The sequence below is a fragment of the Cnephaeus nilssonii genome (assembly GCF_951640355.1).
Source record: "Cnephaeus nilssonii genome assembly, chromosome: 22".
Taxonomy (NCBI): domain Eukaryota; kingdom Metazoa; phylum Chordata; class Mammalia; order Chiroptera; family Vespertilionidae; genus Cnephaeus; species Cnephaeus nilssonii.
Window position 1 is genome coordinate 26731965 of NC_137093.1, and position 17796 is coordinate 26749760.

A 17796-nucleotide genomic window follows, 5' to 3' on the forward strand; every position below is an offset into this window, starting at 1 on the left:
AAAGTCGGGGGAGCAGGAATTTTATTTATTTATTTATTTATTTTTTAAAATATATTTTACTGATTTTTTACAGAGAGGAAGAGAGAGGGATAGAGAGTTAGAAACATCGATGAGAGAGAAACATCCATCAGCTGCCTCTTGCACACCCCCTACTGGGGATGTGCCTGCAACCAAGGTACATGCCCTTGACCGGAATCGAACCTGGGACCTTTGAGTCCGCAGGCCGACGCTCTATCCACTGAGCCAAACCGGTTTCGGCTGGAATTTTAAAACACAATATATTCTTTATGGATCTAGGGATATACCTATATGTAGAAAAATATAAAATCATAGACCAGAAGAATACATACCAAGTTCAAGACAGTGTCTACCTTTTAAGAAGAAAGGAAATAGGTCACGAGGGGAACATGGGACTAGATGACCTACCCCATTCTGTCATCCTCTGCCTCCATTCCATCCAAGACAGAGCGGGACTGTGCGGGGAACACAGACTCTGGGACTAGGGACACCCAAGATTCCATCCTGGCTTTGCCACACACCAGCTGTGATTTGGGACAAATTACCTAACTTCTCTGAGACTCGGTTTTCCCTTCCAGGAAATGGAAAATGAAATTAAAAAATTCTCTGGGGGACAAAATGCTCTCATTAAGGGTCACCTCTGGGCCAAGGAATGGAAGTAGGTCCACTTTTTCTTTTCACTGTGGAACTTTCTGGGTTGTTTATTTTTAAACCACATACATAAGTTATTTTACTTAAAATTTTTTTTTGGGGGGGGGGATTAAAAAAGACCTTGCCCTCTGCAGAAAATATTCCAGAAAGAAGGACCCTCATCTTTTAAAGTTGTTGGAAGGTCACTGGACTTGGTGGCAGGTAATCTGGATTTTAGCCCGTGAACAAGTCACTGACTTAGTTTCTCTCATCTGAAAAGCGGAGCCAGTTTACCTGTTCCATCACCTTATTTTGGGGACCCAAACAATGCCTGTGTCTAAACGCTCTTAGTAAAGTCACCCAGATATGGAGGAAAAATACACCGCGAAGCACGATACCAATGGGCACCCAGGAGATCCAGAGGCTAATGGCAGAGCACCCCGGCTAATGTGAACGTGGCCGTGGTACCCCCAGGCATTCCTGGTGGCGTTCGGGGTCCCAAGGGCAGAAGGAATTCCTCTCTGAAGTTAGGAGTGACTCATGGGAGGAAGAATTTGTCTTAGGTTGTTTTTTTCCCCCCCTATTTATGAGGGAGTTTTCCTTAGGATTCTTTATCTGCCCTGTTCGCTGGGAGGAGAGTTCGTATTATAAAAACCAAGGTTTCTATTAGCCCAACACTTCTCATAACTGTTTATAGACTTGGTTTATAGCTTATCTTAGGAGTTGTTTGCTACTTATTTGTGACTAATAACAGCCCGGCAAATATTAATGGGGCTATCACAGTGTCCTAGGATGTGTTGTCATAAAGCATGACACATTAACTACTCTGGAAAATAAACCACTCAAGGGTGTTTGAAATGGCAGCAGTAATCTTGGATATATACACATTTTTTTGCTCACTATGCTCATTCGCTAATCTACTGAATTATACTTAACAGCATTCCACCGAAATCAATGAATGGAGCCCTTCAGTGGAAGATATGGAGCTATGGGGAGGGGGGGGGGGAAGGGTAGGAGGGAGGGACAGGGAGCCGTGGGATTACTCATCACAATTTCAAGTGGCCCCGTGTGGAGAAACACAGCTAAGGGCAGCTGGGACTCTTCTTTCTCGGCTGCTGCAGAGGGCAGGGGAGCAGGTCTAGGACCTGGGAAAGAAATACCTTCCTCCATGGCAGGACTTCCCCACTTCCGGCCACTCATGGTTTATATATTTATTTTTTTTAAATATATATTTTTATTGATTTCAGAAAGAAAGAAAGTAGGAGAGAGATAGAGAAGTATCAACGATGAGAGAGAATCACGGATCGGCTGCCTCTTGCAAGCCCCACCCTGGGGATCAAGCCTGCAACCTGGGCTGGTGCCCTGACTGGGAATCGAACCTTGACCTCCTGGTTCATAGGTCGATGCTCAACCACTGACGTGGAGAGGCACCATGTTTTATCCAGTCACTCAGGCCTCTAGTGGCAGCGCTGGGGTTAAAATCCAGGCCCGTTCACCAGCAGCCGTGAAGTGGTTGTGGTTGGTGGTGGTGGTAGGGGGTTCTCTTTCTAAGTCACCGTGATTCTCCCTACCTCCTGCTTCTGCCTCTTCTCCTCCACCAGGAAATACAATGACATTAGGTCCCCTGGGGGCTAGAGAATTTGTAGGGGACCCAAGGCACAGGGTCCTCCTCGGGGAGGAGGTCATGTATTCACACACAGGCTTGGAGTTGGTGTGAGACTGTCTCTCAGATGGCAAAGAGGCAGGGAATAGGAGATTTGATTGGTGGGGACCCAAGTCCCTGGAGGGTCCTGAGGAGCTGGAAGGAGGCAGAGAGGGGAAGAAAGAACAGAGAGCCCATTTTTCCAGGCCTCAGAATGGATGGCTGTTTACATGCCCCGAAATGCATTAGATCTCATGCAATAAAACACCTCGTCCATTGCATCTAGGGGAAGTCTAGTTTCTTTTCTACCTAGATATAGGAAAAGATTCACCTGGTGGTATTTTGGAGATGCCAGGAAAACTCCTTTTGGGTGACTCCAGCGCTCTCTGTTGGTTTAAATGAGCAACTGCACTGTCCAGCCAGGTAGAAGGTTCTCTATGTGGCTAAATGAAGCAGGGAGGAGAAAAAGAACTGTATCAAGAACTGGTGAATTTAGGGGTGCAAAGGGAACAAATCTCCCTCCAGTTATATGAGCGAATCTAGATAAAACCCCCTCGCACCAAGCCTGCCATGCACGAGGTTCTTGGCGAGGTTCTGGTTGTGTTAGGGTCAAGATGGACTCCATCTGGGCTGGAGAGATACAGTCATGATGTTGCTCAAGTGTCTCTCCGCTCCAGGGTGGGGCTGGGGTTTCCCTCCCATGGGACTCTCCAGCACGCCAACTTGCTTTTGGGACCAAGATCTGAAAACCCTTTGCACACAAAGGTGTAAACAGTGGATAATCGCTTCGAGCAGCAGTCCACAATGGCGTGGGGAGGAACCTCAAGGTATCAATAGTGGTTCCTTGGCCCGGTCTGCGTGGCTCAGTGGTTGAGCGTTGACCCTATGAATCAGGAGGTCATGGTTCGATTCCTGGTCAGGGCACAGGCCCGGGTTGTGGGCTCCATCCCCCAGTGTGAGGTGTGCAGGAGGCAGCTGATCAATGATTCTCTCTCATCATTGAAGTTTCTCTCTCCCTTCCTCTCTGAAAGTAATAAAAAAAATATTTTAAAAAATAATTGTTCCTTGGCAAACAGAGTCCCACAGTTAAATATGTTTGTGGAGGGTCCTTTGCTATGCTTTCTTCCCGGGGTTCACAGTACACGCTGTGTATTAAAGGCTCCGAGGAGTTGTGTGGTAAAGAAACTGCCTTAACGTTGTTTAATCCGACATTTCACAGGCCTCTTGGACCACATCATCCTTTTCTCTTCCTAGAATATTTATTATGATCTTAAATAAAGCTTGTTGGAAAGCTTAGGGATAGAGCAGGACCATCAGGTGTTTGTACCCTTTTATTTTTATTTCATTGTGAGAGGAACACTCAACATGTGGCCTGTCCCCGTCACAGATGTTGAGTGTACCATGCACTGTTGTTGACTTCTAAGTACAATGTTGTGCACAGACGCCGAGAGCTTATTCACCCTACGTAACTGAGACTCTATGTATGCCTACTGATGAGTAACTCCCCATTTCCCCCCAGCACCCGGTACCCACCATTCCGGTCTTCGATTTTATGAATTTGACTATTTTAGATATACATTGGAATTATGCAGTACTTGTCTTTCATATTCTTTACTGGGGTTCAAAAAAATGAACCTTTCATTGAGGTATTTCAGCCAAAGGGCGAATGAATGTGGGTCAATGCTAGACCCTAGAAATCGCTGACGTTGACATTACCCAGAAGACAGCTTCTGCTGACTCCTTCAAGTTCACCCCCCGGCCCTGCAGCCAGCTGGTCTCTCTCACCCCTAACTCACCTCTCCTCTCCTTCTAGGCAGACATCTTCTCCGGGGCCATCTTCATCAACTTGGCCTTGGGCCTGGATCTGTACCTGGCCATCTTTCTCTTATTGGCCATCACTGGCATTTACACAATCACAGGTGAGTTATTCAAATGACTCGACTCAAGCGCAGTCCAGGGTTAGGCACTTGGGCACGAGGAAAGGGCGTAGGGAACAAGCTGTCTTCTCTCGGGGGGGAAGAGCTACACCCAGGAAACAGGTCGAGGACGGGGGATCTGCTTGGGACAATGGTGTGGGAATCACAGACCCTAACAGGTTATACAGGCTGCCCCAGAAAACTCCAGGGTTGGCTGCAATAGTCAAGACGGCTTCTTCCAGGAGGCGGGGCAGGGCGTGGCCTTGCTGGTGGTTGGGGAGAACTTGGCTAAGTTGGGAGAATCAGGGAGGGAGTGCCAGGTGCAGGGACAGGTGAGAGCAAGGAATGGAGGCAGGAACGGGCATGATGCAGGGTAGAGAGCAGATGCTTTTAGTTGGAGGAGGGTAGTCAATGGGAGGTGTGTGTGTGTGTGTGTGTGTGTGTGTGTGTGTGTGTGTAGGGAGGGGGAGTGATAGGTCCTGAGAATTCAAATGAGGTCACAGGGCAGGGGTCTTAGAAGCCAAACAGAGGTCTTGGAATCGATGTGACCGGGACTGGGAGGCACTGTGGGGAAGAAAGCAGGGAGTAACACCTGCAAAGAGATTTTAGAGGAAGACTCGAGAGGGGACAGGAGAAACTGGTGACATGTGTAACAGTTGGGGGCACCTCTGAGGAGGTGTTACTCTGCCCAGTCCAGGGGCCAGGCCCAGTGAGGAAACTGGCTGCTCAGCTGGAGCTTCCTATGAGCTTTGGGGACAAGAAGTACGTAGATGGTCTGGGAATAGAGTCCACATACAAGTAGCCCTTCAAATGTGGCCATTTGGCAATGTCCCCAGACGTTTTGCAGAGATGTCAGCTCTTTGCTCTTCCCTGCCTTCATTTGTGGCAGATGCTTTTTCTTTTTCAAATATATTTTTATTGATTTCAGAGAGGAAGGGAGAGGGGGAGAGAGAGAGAGAGAGAGAGATAGAAACATCAATGATGAGAGAGAATCATTGACCAGCTGCCTCCTGCATGCCCCACATTGGGGATCGAGCCCACAACCCGGCATGTGCCCTGACCAGGAATCGAACCCTGACCTCCTGGTTCCTAGGTTGATGCTCAACCGCTGAGCCACACCGGCCGGGCCAGATGCTTTTTCTTACTACGGAGGAGCCATCTCCTGGCTTAAAAGGTTCACATGGAGCTCTTCCTCCTCCAATAGGGAGAAACATTTCTCCTTTCCTCAAGGGCTTCCCAGCATTTCTGTGACGAAGTGGAGATGTTGGATCATGCTGGGTAGCAGACTGCTGTCACAGGACAACAGGAGGAAGGAAGGAAGGGGAGGCGGGTGACTGAGGGGTGTGTTCACACGGTGTGCAGAGCGAGGGGGGCAGCAGTGGGGACGGGGGGCAGGCTGCCTGCTTGCTCTCCTGCGTGAGGTCAGATACATTGTCTCCTTGTCCGCGCAGGGGGCTTGGCAGCTGTGATTTACACGGACACCTTGCAGACGGCCATCATGCTCGTAGGGTCTTTCATCCTGACCGGGTTTGGTAAGTGGGGCTGAGGAGGCGGGGAGGCCGAGGTAGAGGCCCAGGGAGAGAAAATGGAGTCCAGGGTCTCTGCCTGCCTTTCCCAGGGGAGCGGTCCAGCCCAGAGTGGTCATCACTGTGGGTGTGCAGGGGGCACCTCCCTCAGCCCTGGAGGTCCCAGGGTGGGCCTGGCCCAGACAACACCTGTATTCCCTGCTACCCCCTCTAGATACTTGGGGCCAGTGGTCCCCACTGTGAGTCTGTGATGATGTAGTCTCCTCTCCACAGAGAAACTGGGCCAAAAAACAAACAAACAAACTAACAAACAAACAAACAAACAAACTAACAAACAAACAAACAAACAAACAAACAAACAACAGGATAAGACTAAATATTAAATATATTCAAATGTGTCTTAAATCTCAGGTTATATCTGGTCTACATTTTGGTGTTAAATGTCCTTTCTTTTATGAGTCGAGGATAGTGAGTGATTATTTTCTTGCGTATGTCCTTATTTGACAAAATTTTTAAAGCTCGGCCACTCTCTATTGGCCCCTCTCCCCCCTAATGTGGTAAAATGGTATCTGTCTGTGGAACCCTAAAGGCAAGGCTAGAAACCCTCGCTCTAGAGGCAGTCGGTATGGGAGGATAGCAAATGCATTGTATTCTGAGGGGGCCCAGGTTCTCGGGGTGTCCTGGGAAGCCTCTGATCTGCCTTCTGTCTTCTAAGAGCTTCCATTGGGTTTTCCCCAGTGGTGTCCCCCCCTCCCCCCCAGGGCGGGGTGGTGGGGGGAGTAGAGGGGGGTGTCTGCAGGGCAGGGACTGGAATGCCTTCTTCAAGGACACAGTTACCAGGGGGCCGGGCTCCAGGCTCCTCGCCCAGGCTCTGCTCATCCCTGCACTTGCCTGGGACCAGGGGTGGCAGGGCCTAGTCTGTGTCTCTAGGTCTGTGTCTGGGGTCCCAGAGGCCACTGCTGACCGTAGGAGGTGTGGGGGAAAGCAGAGTTTTTGAACCTGGTTCCAAACCAAGGTCTTTCTTCCAATAAGTCAAGGGCCTTCCCTGTGTAACGATGCTTATGGTTGGAGTCCTTTCACAGGTCATTGCTTTGGAGCCTCAGAGTAGTCCCTGAGGAGGCTGGGCAGGGGTAAGGATGACAAAGCCGAGGCCCAGAGAGTGACCTGCCCGAGGCCACACAGAGGGCTCTGGCTGTGGGGCAGGACCTCTCGGTTTCTCGGGCATCCCCCCCCCCCAGGAGGCAACTGCTGTGAAGGGTGGAGAGTTTCTGGATGCTGATTTTTATTACTGATGTTTTTCAGCTTTCAACGAAGTGGGAGGGTATGAGGCCTTCATGGAAAAGTACATGAACGCCATTCCGACCAAAGTTTCTGATGGAAACATCACCATCAATAAGGAGTGCTACACCCCCAGGGACGACTCCTTCCACATCTTCCGAGACCCCCTCAAGGGAGACCTGCCGTGGCCTGGCCTCATCTTTGGGCTGTCCATCCTCGCCCTGTGGTACTGGTGCACAGACCAGGTACCCACACTGGATGTGCAGGCGGGACAAGGTCTCCCCCGGGGTGCTGCAGGAACTCCTGTCTGTCTGTCTGTCTGTCTGTGGCTTGTGGGGTTGGGAAAGGTAGGGCCGGGCTCACGTGGTCTGGGGGGGTCACTGAGCCTTGGTGACATGCGAGTGCCAGGCCAAGCACCCAGGATGTGGGGGAGGGGAGCTGGGGTGGCCAGAAGGCGTCAGGACCTGCACCTCACCCGGCCTTTCCTGCCAGGTCATTGTGCAGCGCTGCCTGTCAGCCAAAAACATGTCTCACGTGAAGGCGGGCTGCGTGATGTGCGGGTACCTGAAGCTGCTGCCCATGTTCCTCATGGTGATGCCAGGAATGATCAGCCGCATCCTGTACACAGGTGATGCCTTCTTCTGGACTCAGTGGCCACTCTCCTCCATTCCTGGCTCTGAGCCGCTTCGAAAGCCCTGTAGCTTCCTGTTCCTTCCTCCTCCTCCTCCTCCTCCTCCTCCTCCTCCTCCTCCTCCTCCTTCCTCCTCCTCCTCCTCCTCCTCCTCCTCCTCCTCCTCCTCCTCCTCCTCCTCCTCCTCCTCCTTTTCTTGCCATGCATTGCCAAGTATTATTGATCTCCCTCTAGACAGTGAGCAACTTGAGGTCACAGAACCCACAGAATTGCCTTCCCTGGTTTTTGCAAATTCTCTGAAGTCATGATCGGCCTGCAGCTGTAGCTTCTTCCAGCTAATAGCTGCTCACTTCTTGCTCAGGCCCACACAGGCTGTGGAAGTTGTACGATGTCCTTAATGTCAGGACTCCAGCTCATCTCAAAAGGCCTGCTGCTCCGAGCCCTGCTTCCTGGACCGTCTCCTTGAAGGAGCCCTGAGTTTGCACTTTGCTTTCTAGGGTGACAGATTCTTTCTTGGTCCTTTCTTGGCCTCTCAAGCATTGCCATTGCGTTTTTTAAAAATATATATATATATATATTTTTATTGATTTCAGAAAGGAGTGGAAAGGGAGAGAGATAGAAACATCAACGATGAGAGAGAATCACTGATCGGCTGCCTCCTGCATGCCCACACTGGGGATCGAGCTCGCAACCTGGGCATGTGCCCTGACCAGGAATCGAACCGTGACCTCCAGGTTCATAGGCTGATGCTCAACCACTGAGCCACAACGGCTGGGCGCCATTGTTTTTTGTTGTTGTTGTTTTTGTCAGTCATCAACAAACATTTATTAGCTACCTGCTACAAGTGTATCATTTAGGACTGCTGCTTATAGCACTGATTCATCTCAAATTTTTTTTTTTTTGTGTGTGTGTATGTCCATTCTAATGTAAATTTTGTAAAATATAATATAAATGTTATAAAAGTTTCTGGAATTGTCTTCAGGTCTCTAGATCATATTTCTTTCCCCTCCCAGGCCGCCTCCTTTCTATCTCTGCCCTAGATTTTCTACATCTTGGAAGTATGACCCAACAGCCCTCCCACTGGGGGAATTCCCTCAGTTGTCTGGGCATTCAACCCTTTTTGCAAGAGCTGCCTAAAATAAGCTTTAAAATTAGGAGCCATGAGTCACTGTGATCTTTGGGCAAAGAAGACCATGGTTCCTCCTGAGCTGCAGGGTAGCTAGCTCAAGTCCAAGGAGGGTGCCCCCTCTCTTCCCACTCTGAGCATTTCTTTGCTTCCCCCTCCTCTGCCAAGGAACTGTCTCTCCTCCCCAGTCAGAGTTTGGAGATGGTCAGGACCAGCAGGGCAGGGCATGGCAGCGAAGAGATCTGCACTCTTTGTGGAATCATTTCAGGGCCGTGGGCAGGAATGTCTTGTTTGAAGCCTTGTCTTAAGAAAGTGAATTTTGCCCAGCCGGTGTGGCTCAGTGGTTGAGTGTTGACCCATGAACCAGGAGGTCACGGTTTGATTCCCGGTCAGGGCACATGCCTAGGTTTCGGGCTCAATCCCCAATGTGGAGGGTGCAGGAGGCAGCCGATCCACGATTCTCTCTCATCATTGATGTTTTTATCTCCCTCTCTCCCTCTTTCTACCGTTCTCTGATATCAGTGAAAACATATCTTTAAGAAAGAAAGTGAATCTTGAACGTATTTCCCTGACGTCTGCTCGCTGACATGGCTCTTCATCTCTCTCCAGAAAAAATTGCCTGTGCCCTCCCCTCGGAATGTGAGAAATATTGCGGCACCAAGGTTGGCTGTACCAACATCGCCTACCCGACCATGGTGGTGGAGCTCATGCCCAACGGTGAGATTCGTCCCCACTGGCGCGGTCTTTCTTGGGAGGCTGATTGGGCTCGGGCTTCCCGTGGATTCTGTGGGCCTTCTGGGCAAGGCCATTTCCATGCCTGGAGGCCAGTAGGGAAAGCCTCATGCCAGGTGTCCTCAGTTTTTGAGTGGGTCTTACCTTGTGCCAAGGAGGCATAGGACTAGGTTGGCTCTCAGGCCTGGGACTGGTCTGTTGCCAGCCAGGCTCGGAAAGGAGATGATCTGAAAATGCGTTAGGGAAAAACACGGCGTTTCCACGTTCATCTGGAAGGTCTTTTGAAGTTCTCCCACAGACGTTGACATGACGGCTTGAACTAAGTGGACTTTTACCTGGAGAATGCGTGAAAAACATGGAGAGAAAGGAAAGGAGTGGTTTTAGCTCTAGAGTGAGGACGTTTGAGGCAGTTGATGGATGGGATACAACCTCTCACTATAGAGAATGTGTTCTCCTAGAAGGTTGAGAACATAGAGTCCACTTTGGTTAGAGTGTTGTGGTAGACCCGTGGGGTTACTTTTCATATTTCATAAGGAAGACAAATCCAATTCTGGCTCAAGAGTGCAAACTTAGTTAGGTTACGGGGACTCAGGAGATCCAAAATTCAAAGGTATTGGCCAGGAAAGTTTAGAATAAACTTCTATACAATTTTATTACTGAAAGAAAATGTAGAGAGCATCCAATCAAACCTCTTCATTCTGCAGTTGGGGAAACGGAGGCCCACAGAAGGAAAGTGACTTTTCCAAGCCACACAGCAACTCAGTGTCTGGCTTGTATAATTCTGCTCAAGGCTGGAATTGAGGAATTTGAGATGGTCTTTAAAAAAAAAAAAGACTGGATGCATGACCTTGGGCAAACCATTTGGATTCAAATTCTATAAACATGGGAGTAATACTTAACTATTCCACTTAGCTGGGCTGCTTATTAATTAAGGTTGCAATTAGTAAGAGTCACATGGCTCTTTTATTTTACTTTTTTATTTTTTTGTTAATCCTTGCCAGAGGATATTTCCCCATTGATTTTTAGTGAGAGTGGAAGAGAGAGGGAAAGACAGAGAGAAACATCGATGTGAGAGAAACACATCGATTGGTTGCCTCCTGCATAAGCCCTGACCAGGGCCCGGGCCGGGAAGGAGCCTGCAACCAAGGTATGTGCCCTTGATCAGAATCAAACCTGGGACCCTTTGGTCCGCAGGTCGACCCTCTATCCACTGCGCTTAACCAGCTAGGGCAAATCCCAGTTTAAATATTTCTGCTATATCATTGCATCTTTTGGGTTAGAGATCTTATGAAAGTCCGCTCAGATGGAAACACACACAACACACACACACATACACACACACACACCATCACCACCATCATCCAACTGCAAAGTGTTAACCTCATATATATTTTATTCCTACCTCCTTGTTGACTGCTATGGGTTTCCAATATAATGTAAAGCCACAGTCCATTCCTTAAAATGTCTGGTTTTTCTGGAGGGATAAGTCAAAGGCCAACCGTGACATGATTTCAGAAAGCAAACAAACATTGAGTCTTCACATGTTCCAAGTGCAGAAGAGCTGAGGTGCGGCGTGTACCACTCAGAACCTCCTTTTCTTTCAGGACTGCGAGGCCTGATGCTGTCCGTCATGCTGGCTTCTCTCATGAGCTCCCTGACCTCCATCTTCAACAGCGCCAGCACCCTCTTCACCATGGACATCTACACCAAGATCCGGAAGAGAGCAACCGAGAAAGAGCTCATGATTGCAGGAAGGTCAGTGAAGCTCCCACCTGCCCCCACCAGGGAAGCTGGAATAATTGTAGGGTTCCCTCAAGCCAGGGAAGACGGCAGATGCTTGGGGAGCATGGGAGCAGCCCCCGTGGCTCATTATATTTTCCTTCCAGTGGCATCGGCTCTGAAACGCCCCTCTGGAGGGAGAAGTGACATCAGGGACCATCTAACCTAACCCCCAATTTATCAATGAGCCAAACGAGTGCTTACTATTGGCTGATCTATTTGCCCATGATTTGTTTGACTATAGCTAATCCGTATCCCAACCTGGCAAGATCAGTGATGCTATTCCCAGCGTACAGCGAGAGAAATGGAGGCTCTGAGCGGTCAAGCAAGGTGTTCTATGCCACAAAGAGAGAAGAACAATTTGAATCCAGGACTGTCTGGATCCAAAGTCCACACCCCTTTGTTCCCACACTCTACTGCCTTTCAAAGTGGAATCTCTTGTGGTAGCGGCTGGTTTAGGTGGCGATTGAAAGTCAAGTGCGTTTCACTTATAGGTGCAGATGACTTTCTCAAGGAGGCAGAATATGGGAGAACAAAAGCCTCAAGAATGAATTTGCTAATGATGTTTCCTTGCTGTGGTCACATTGTGTGTGTGTGTGTGTGTGTGTGTGTGTGTGTATACACATACACACTAGAGGCCCAGTGCACAAATTTGTGCATGGGTGGGGTCCCTCGGCCTGGCCAGTGATTGATCGGGGCTGATCGGGGCCATCTTGCCCAGTCCCTATTGGGGCTGATGGGAGCCGGCTGACCGGGGAGGGACCAAAGGAGGGCTTCAGGGCGTGTCCGGCCCTCATGCCCAGTCCTGATCAGCCGGACCCCAGCACCAAGCTAACCTACCAGTCAGAGAGTCTGCCCCTGGTGGTCAGTGCACATCATAGAGACTGGTCAAGCGGTTGACCGAACATTAATCATATTACACTTTTATTATATAGGATTAGAGGCCCGGTGCATGAAAATCTGCATGAGTGGGGTCTGGCCAGCCTGGCCAGGGGGAGGGGACATGGGCGGTTGGCCGGCCTGCCTGCTGGTCGAACTCCTGCTCAAGGGGACAATTTGCATATTAGCCTTTTATTATATAGGATATACACTGAGTGGCCAGATTATTATGCGTTCAGAGATCATAACAACCTGGCCACTCAGTGTATATGTATTTATTCATGTAGAGCCAATTGTTGACACTATTGCGGGGGCTTTGCTTTCAGAGTGTTCATCCTGGTGCTGATTGGCATCAGCATCGCCTGGGTGCCCGTCGTACAGTCGGCACAAAGTGGGCAGCTCTTCGACTACATCCAGTCCATCACCAGTTACTTGGGACCCCCCATCGCCGCTGTCTTCCTGCTCGCTGTCTTCTGCAAGAGAGTCAATGAGCACGTAGGTAGCATCCGTGTGCAGCCGGGAAGGCCGTTTCCGGTGCAGAAATCCCCACCCGGATGTGCCTGCTCTGTGGGAGGGATTCTGTTTCGCAGCGCCCTCCAGCGGGAATGGGTGAGCTGCTAGGGTTTGGGCGGGAGTGCTTCCGTGTTCTGCACTCCGTGTTCTGGCTCCAGAGGGCCTGGAGCCGTCTTTTCTCTCCCCTTTCTTCTCCTCCTCTGTCGCTCGGAGTGCACAGCTGCCTTGTGTGTGCAGCAGTTGATAACCCACGGTTTTCTTTCCCAGGGAGCCTTCTGGGGACTGATCATAGGATTTCTGATTGGGGTGTCCCGTATGATCGCCGAGTTTGCTTATGGAACCGGGAGCTGCATGGAGCCTAGCCAATGCCCCACGATCATCTGTGGTGTGCACTACCTGTACTTTGCCATCATCCTGTTTGCCATTTCTATCATCATCATCCTCCTCGTCTCCCTCTGCACCAAGCCCATTCCCGATGTGCATGTGAGTACCCACTTGGGAAACCTGTCCTGGCCTTGTGTCACATGTTCAGGCTGCAATGCCCATCTTGATGGCCCTCGCTCAGTGAGACATCTCACACTCACATGACTACACAGTGCATCCTTGCCAATGGAGTCGTGCAGAAGCATACAGGACAGGAAGCTCAGCGTGCCGGCTGCGCGGTCTCAGGCATGTGTCTTCTGCAGAAGTCTTTAAGTGCTCTACATTTCCATCCAGTGGGTCTTCTCTGAATCATGCTCCCCAAGGGACAGCTCAGGTGCAAGGTCACTAGGGCAGGTACAGGGCTACACTGGCTTAGATGCCCATGCCCTTGATAGGAACTTACATTTCTTGTAATAGTTCCATGGTCAGAACTTCCAGGGGTCCCAGCAAGGGACATCCCTGGTTACAAAAATCACTACACTCAGGGAAATCTGAAGTATGATTTACCCTTCATTTTTTTCCCTAATTAAGTCCCTAAACAGTTGCCCATAGAATTCAAAAGAAATTTCAAACAATACTGAAGTCCAATTGATTTAAGACTTCAAAAATGGCAAGTACTCTTCTTTAGCTCTAGGTGTCGCCCTTGGTTTAGGGTATATTCACAGCCCTCCCAATGCAGATGAAGGCGACCAATTATAGGCCGTTTTCACCATAAGCAATATAATCTGGTAACCCAATACAGCTGGCATTCTCTCTTCTCCAGGTTTCCAAGGAACAGAACAAGATAATATTTGTCCATAGAGGAAGACAAAGGGTTTTGTTAACCCATGTCAATAGAGATGGTGCCTCCAGTTCTTCCCAATTCTCAATGGCTCATGATTCTACAGATTCTCTCCCCATACTATGACAAACACACACAGTACAACAATATGATCTTATGCGGTTGGTCTGGACAGATAGGTGTCTAGTCTTGTTTCTCAGAACCAGTGCTAAAAGGAACACATTCATTTCTCATAGGCAGCAAGAGTTCATTCATTCAAACCATTTATTTCTGTATTCAAGGCATCTTCTTAGCCTCTGAATATGCATATGTCACAGGGGCTAATGTATACACGTCCGTAATTTACATCTAAGTTCCTGACATATTTAGATATAATGCAGTGGATGGGAACTGTTATCTGTGTTCTTATTGGTACTGAAAGGCCACATTCCTCTTTCTTTCTTTCTTCTTTCTTTCTTTCTTTCTTTCTTTCTTTCTTTCTTTCTTTCTTTCTTTCTTTCTTTCTAAAAATACATTTTATTGATTTTTTACAGAGAGGAAGAGAGAGGGATAGAGAGTTAGAAACATCTATGAGTGAGAAACATTTATCAGCTGCCTACTGCACACCCCCTACTGGGGATGTGCCCGCAACCAAGGTACATGCTCTTGACCGGAATCAAACCTGGGACCTTTCAGTCCGCAGGCCAACGCTCTATCCACTGAGCCAAACCGGTTTCGGCCCTTTTTCTTTCTTGATGCACCTCTCTTTGTTCTCCCAGCTCCGTGGCCCGAGACCCTGTTGGGTTCTCCCTGGTGACCTGTTCTGCTTCCTCCACAGCTCTACCGCCTGTGTTGGAGCCTGCGCAACAGCAAAGAGGAGCGGATCGACCTGGATGCCACCGAGGAGGACATCGATGAAGCCCCAGAGGAGACCTTTGAAATAGGTGAGTGCCTTCATCAAAGCCCAGATCTCTCTCCTAGAGGGGCGATGGGAGCGGGGTGGGGAGGTGTGAGAGGAGTAAATGGGTTTTGGGACATTCGCTCAAAGCTTGCAGGTACAGAGGAGGAGGTACAGAAGGGGAGGAGGGAGGTACAGAATCATTGCAGCTCCCTCATCCCTCACAGTGTACAGCCTTCAGTGAGGAAGGGTGGGTGAGGAACTTGCAGAAGTCTTTAAGTGCTCTACATGGCCAGGGACCAGGGAAGAGTCAGAGCTCTTCTGACACAGCCTGTGAACTGAGAGCAGATGGAATCATAGCTACCGTGTATGGGTTAAAAACAAACAACACATAACGTTCTACATTAAAAAGGGAAAATGGACCCACTTCCATTATTTGGCCCAGAGGTGACCACCATTGAGAGTTTTTTATCCACCAGAGAATTTTTAAAAATATATTTTTATTGATTCTAGAGAGGAAGAGAGAGAGGGAGGAAGAGAGAGAAAGAGAAACATCCAGGATGAGAGAGAATCATTGATCCGCTACCTCCTACACGCCCCACACTGGAGAGTGAGCCCTCAACCCGGGCATGTGCCCTGACCGGAAATCGAACCGTGACCTCCTGGCTCATAGGTTGACGCTCAACCACGGAAGCCACCCCTTTTAGTTCCTCCTGCTTCTGTAGCCAACAATTCTTTTATTCCTTTTCCCCGACACAGAAGCCCCCGAGGAGAAAAAAGGGTGCTGCAGGAAGGCCTACGACCTGTTCTGCGGCCTGGACCAGCAGAAGGGCCCCAAGATGACGAAGGAAGAGGAGGCAGCCATGAAGCTGAAGCTGACCGACACGTCCGAGAAGCCTCTGTGGCGGACCGTGGTGAACATCAACGGCATCATCCTGCTGGCCGTGGCCGTCTTCTGCCACGCCTACTTCGCCTGAGTCCTGCCTTTGGCCGCCGACCGCAATCATCAAGGCCAGACTGCCTACTCTGCCCTCCGCTAGTCCCATCCTGGGGGGTTGAAGGGAAACCAGCCGGTTGTAAATATTGCCCAGTCGATAAATGTGTCCACGTGCCATTATAGGAGAGCCGGACCAAGGTAACGAGTTTGCTGTGAACTTAGGCATTTGAGGCCAGTGTGATGCAAGCAGCTGTACATAGCGTGTCAGAGCCGCGGAGGAAAAGTCCGCGCATGGATGGGAGTGCAGACTGAGAAACAGAATCCCGGCGATGCGGGGGGCACGTTGTCTCAGGTCGATTGAGCGTGTCCACCTTGTTTGTGACCCTTGACTATTAATTTCCAGAGTTGTGGCCTCCCTGGTTCCTGCCACTTTCTCAATCGGATCCCCCGTATCCCTTTTTCTGTGTTTTTTTTTTTTTAAAGAAAGATTTCACTCTTCAGCATACCCCTGTCAAGTTGTGTTTTTGGTGCAAGAAAAGTCAATCCGATAAACTGATCAACTCATGGAAGCCGAGGGTGGGAGCTTGCTGGTCCCTATCCTGGGTGCTTGCTCGTTGAAGGAGAGAACAATGAGGGGGGGGCCTGAGAGTAGTACCTACCCCAAAGGGGCACAGAGCCAGATGGAAGTATTGCTGTCACGAGAGAGGCATTTTTACCGTTTTGGAAGGTCCACAAAGCGGCCACAAAGCAGCGACCGCCAACAAGGCAACCTTTCAGAAGTAGTCAGTCAAGACTAATGATACTGAGCAAACCATCCACAACTCTTAAGGCCCGTGGGGGGTGGGGGTGGGGAGATAATCTTGAGTCAAGAGGATTTCCTGGTCTCCTTAAAAATGTCCACTTGGGGGTGCCCCGTGTTTGGGATTTCACTCACGTTGGCATTCGCGGTGCCTGGAATGTTTTAGCCCCTCGGCAACGTGTGTGTGGCCTGGATGACTAATAGGGGCATTGTTCATGAACGCATGCTTTGTTTTTGGGTTCACCTTTTCCTGTGGCTGCAGGAAGTACACTCTGTAGTGACTGTCATGCCTTCCCAGAGACCTCTCTTCCTCATGATGTGGGTGTTGACATATTGACTTAGAAGTTGACTCTGTGTCATGCCCCACAGCAAATGTGCCTCTTGTGTGTGTGTGTGTGTGTGTGTGTGTGTGTGTGTGTGTGTGTGTGTGTGTGGTGTGTGTGTGGCGGGGGGATCCGCCATCTCAAAGCTGCCACGCTGTCCTGAACTATTGAGACAATTAGCCTGAGATCCTCCTCCCCGCGAGTTCACGTGACCACAGCCCTTATTCTTCCCAGCTGTCTAGACCGGCCATCACCCATTGACCAAGGTTAGGGCAGGTGGTCTCCATCCCAGGTGGGAGCGCCCCACACATTTCGCTAAGCGGAGTGTATTTCTGGTTGAACGTGTTTGTGTCCCAGGGAGAAGGTTTTAAAATGCAGTGACTTTAAATAGAATTCTTTCCGTTCCACCTGTGAAATCTCAACTATATGGCAATAGAGTCTCAGGAAGGTGAAGAAAAGGTCCAGATGTTAGTTAGCATGGACCCATCTCAGGTGAGCGTGGAGAAGAGCTGGGATCTGGGGCTCCACGGGGCTGAGAGTGGTCCCTGGGTGTAAAAACGGCTCAGCAGGTGAAGGAGGGGCTTGCTCCTGTGGAAGGAACCCAGAGGTCACTATTTGCCGAGCCCTTCTTTCCCCCTAAAGCTAGGAAGGGGAGAGGGAAGCGTGGAGCGTTCCACGTGGCTGGCATGGCTCGGTGCACGCGGCTTCGTGTGGAGTCTGTGGTACTGTTGCAGTTGGAGAGGATACAGGGACAGGATCGATGGCTGGTGGACGGCGTGGGCACGAAGCATCTCGATGGTCTTGGAGCCTGAGCCTGGCTTTGCCAATGATTTGTCGTGTCTATTGTGATAAATTATTTTGTCTCGAAGGTGTATTGTTTTCTTTTTGAAAAAATGGGAACCTTGGTGCTTATAGATCTACCTACCTCCTCTGGGTGTGACGAGGTCACGTGGAAACGGGGATGGGCGATACATCCAGGAGAGATG

At 49.8% G+C, this 17796-nt stretch overlaps 1 protein-coding gene across 1 annotated transcript in view; it reads left to right on the top strand.

Annotated features, from left to right (window-relative positions):
- The window catches only part of SLC5A1 (solute carrier family 5 member 1), a gene marked incomplete at its 5' end in the record, with an annotated part of 38916 nt that extends 23001 nt beyond the window's left edge, over positions 1 to 15915 (top strand). The window contains 10 exons of the mRNA XM_079762333.1: positions 4104 to 4209; positions 5658 to 5738; positions 7035 to 7255; positions 7503 to 7638; positions 9377 to 9484; positions 11104 to 11254; positions 12484 to 12652; positions 12938 to 13153; positions 14692 to 14797; positions 15511 to 15915. Of these exons, the coding sequence (XP_079618459.1) occupies positions 4104 to 4209; positions 5658 to 5738; positions 7035 to 7255; positions 7503 to 7638; positions 9377 to 9484; positions 11104 to 11254; positions 12484 to 12652; positions 12938 to 13153; positions 14692 to 14797; positions 15511 to 15728 (1512 nt within the window). The 3' untranslated portion in view covers positions 15729 to 15915. The remainder of the gene's footprint in view (positions 1 to 4103; positions 4210 to 5657; positions 5739 to 7034; positions 7256 to 7502; positions 7639 to 9376; positions 9485 to 11103; positions 11255 to 12483; positions 12653 to 12937; positions 13154 to 14691; positions 14798 to 15510) is intronic.
- Between the last annotated feature and the right edge of the window lie 1881 nt (positions 15916 to 17796).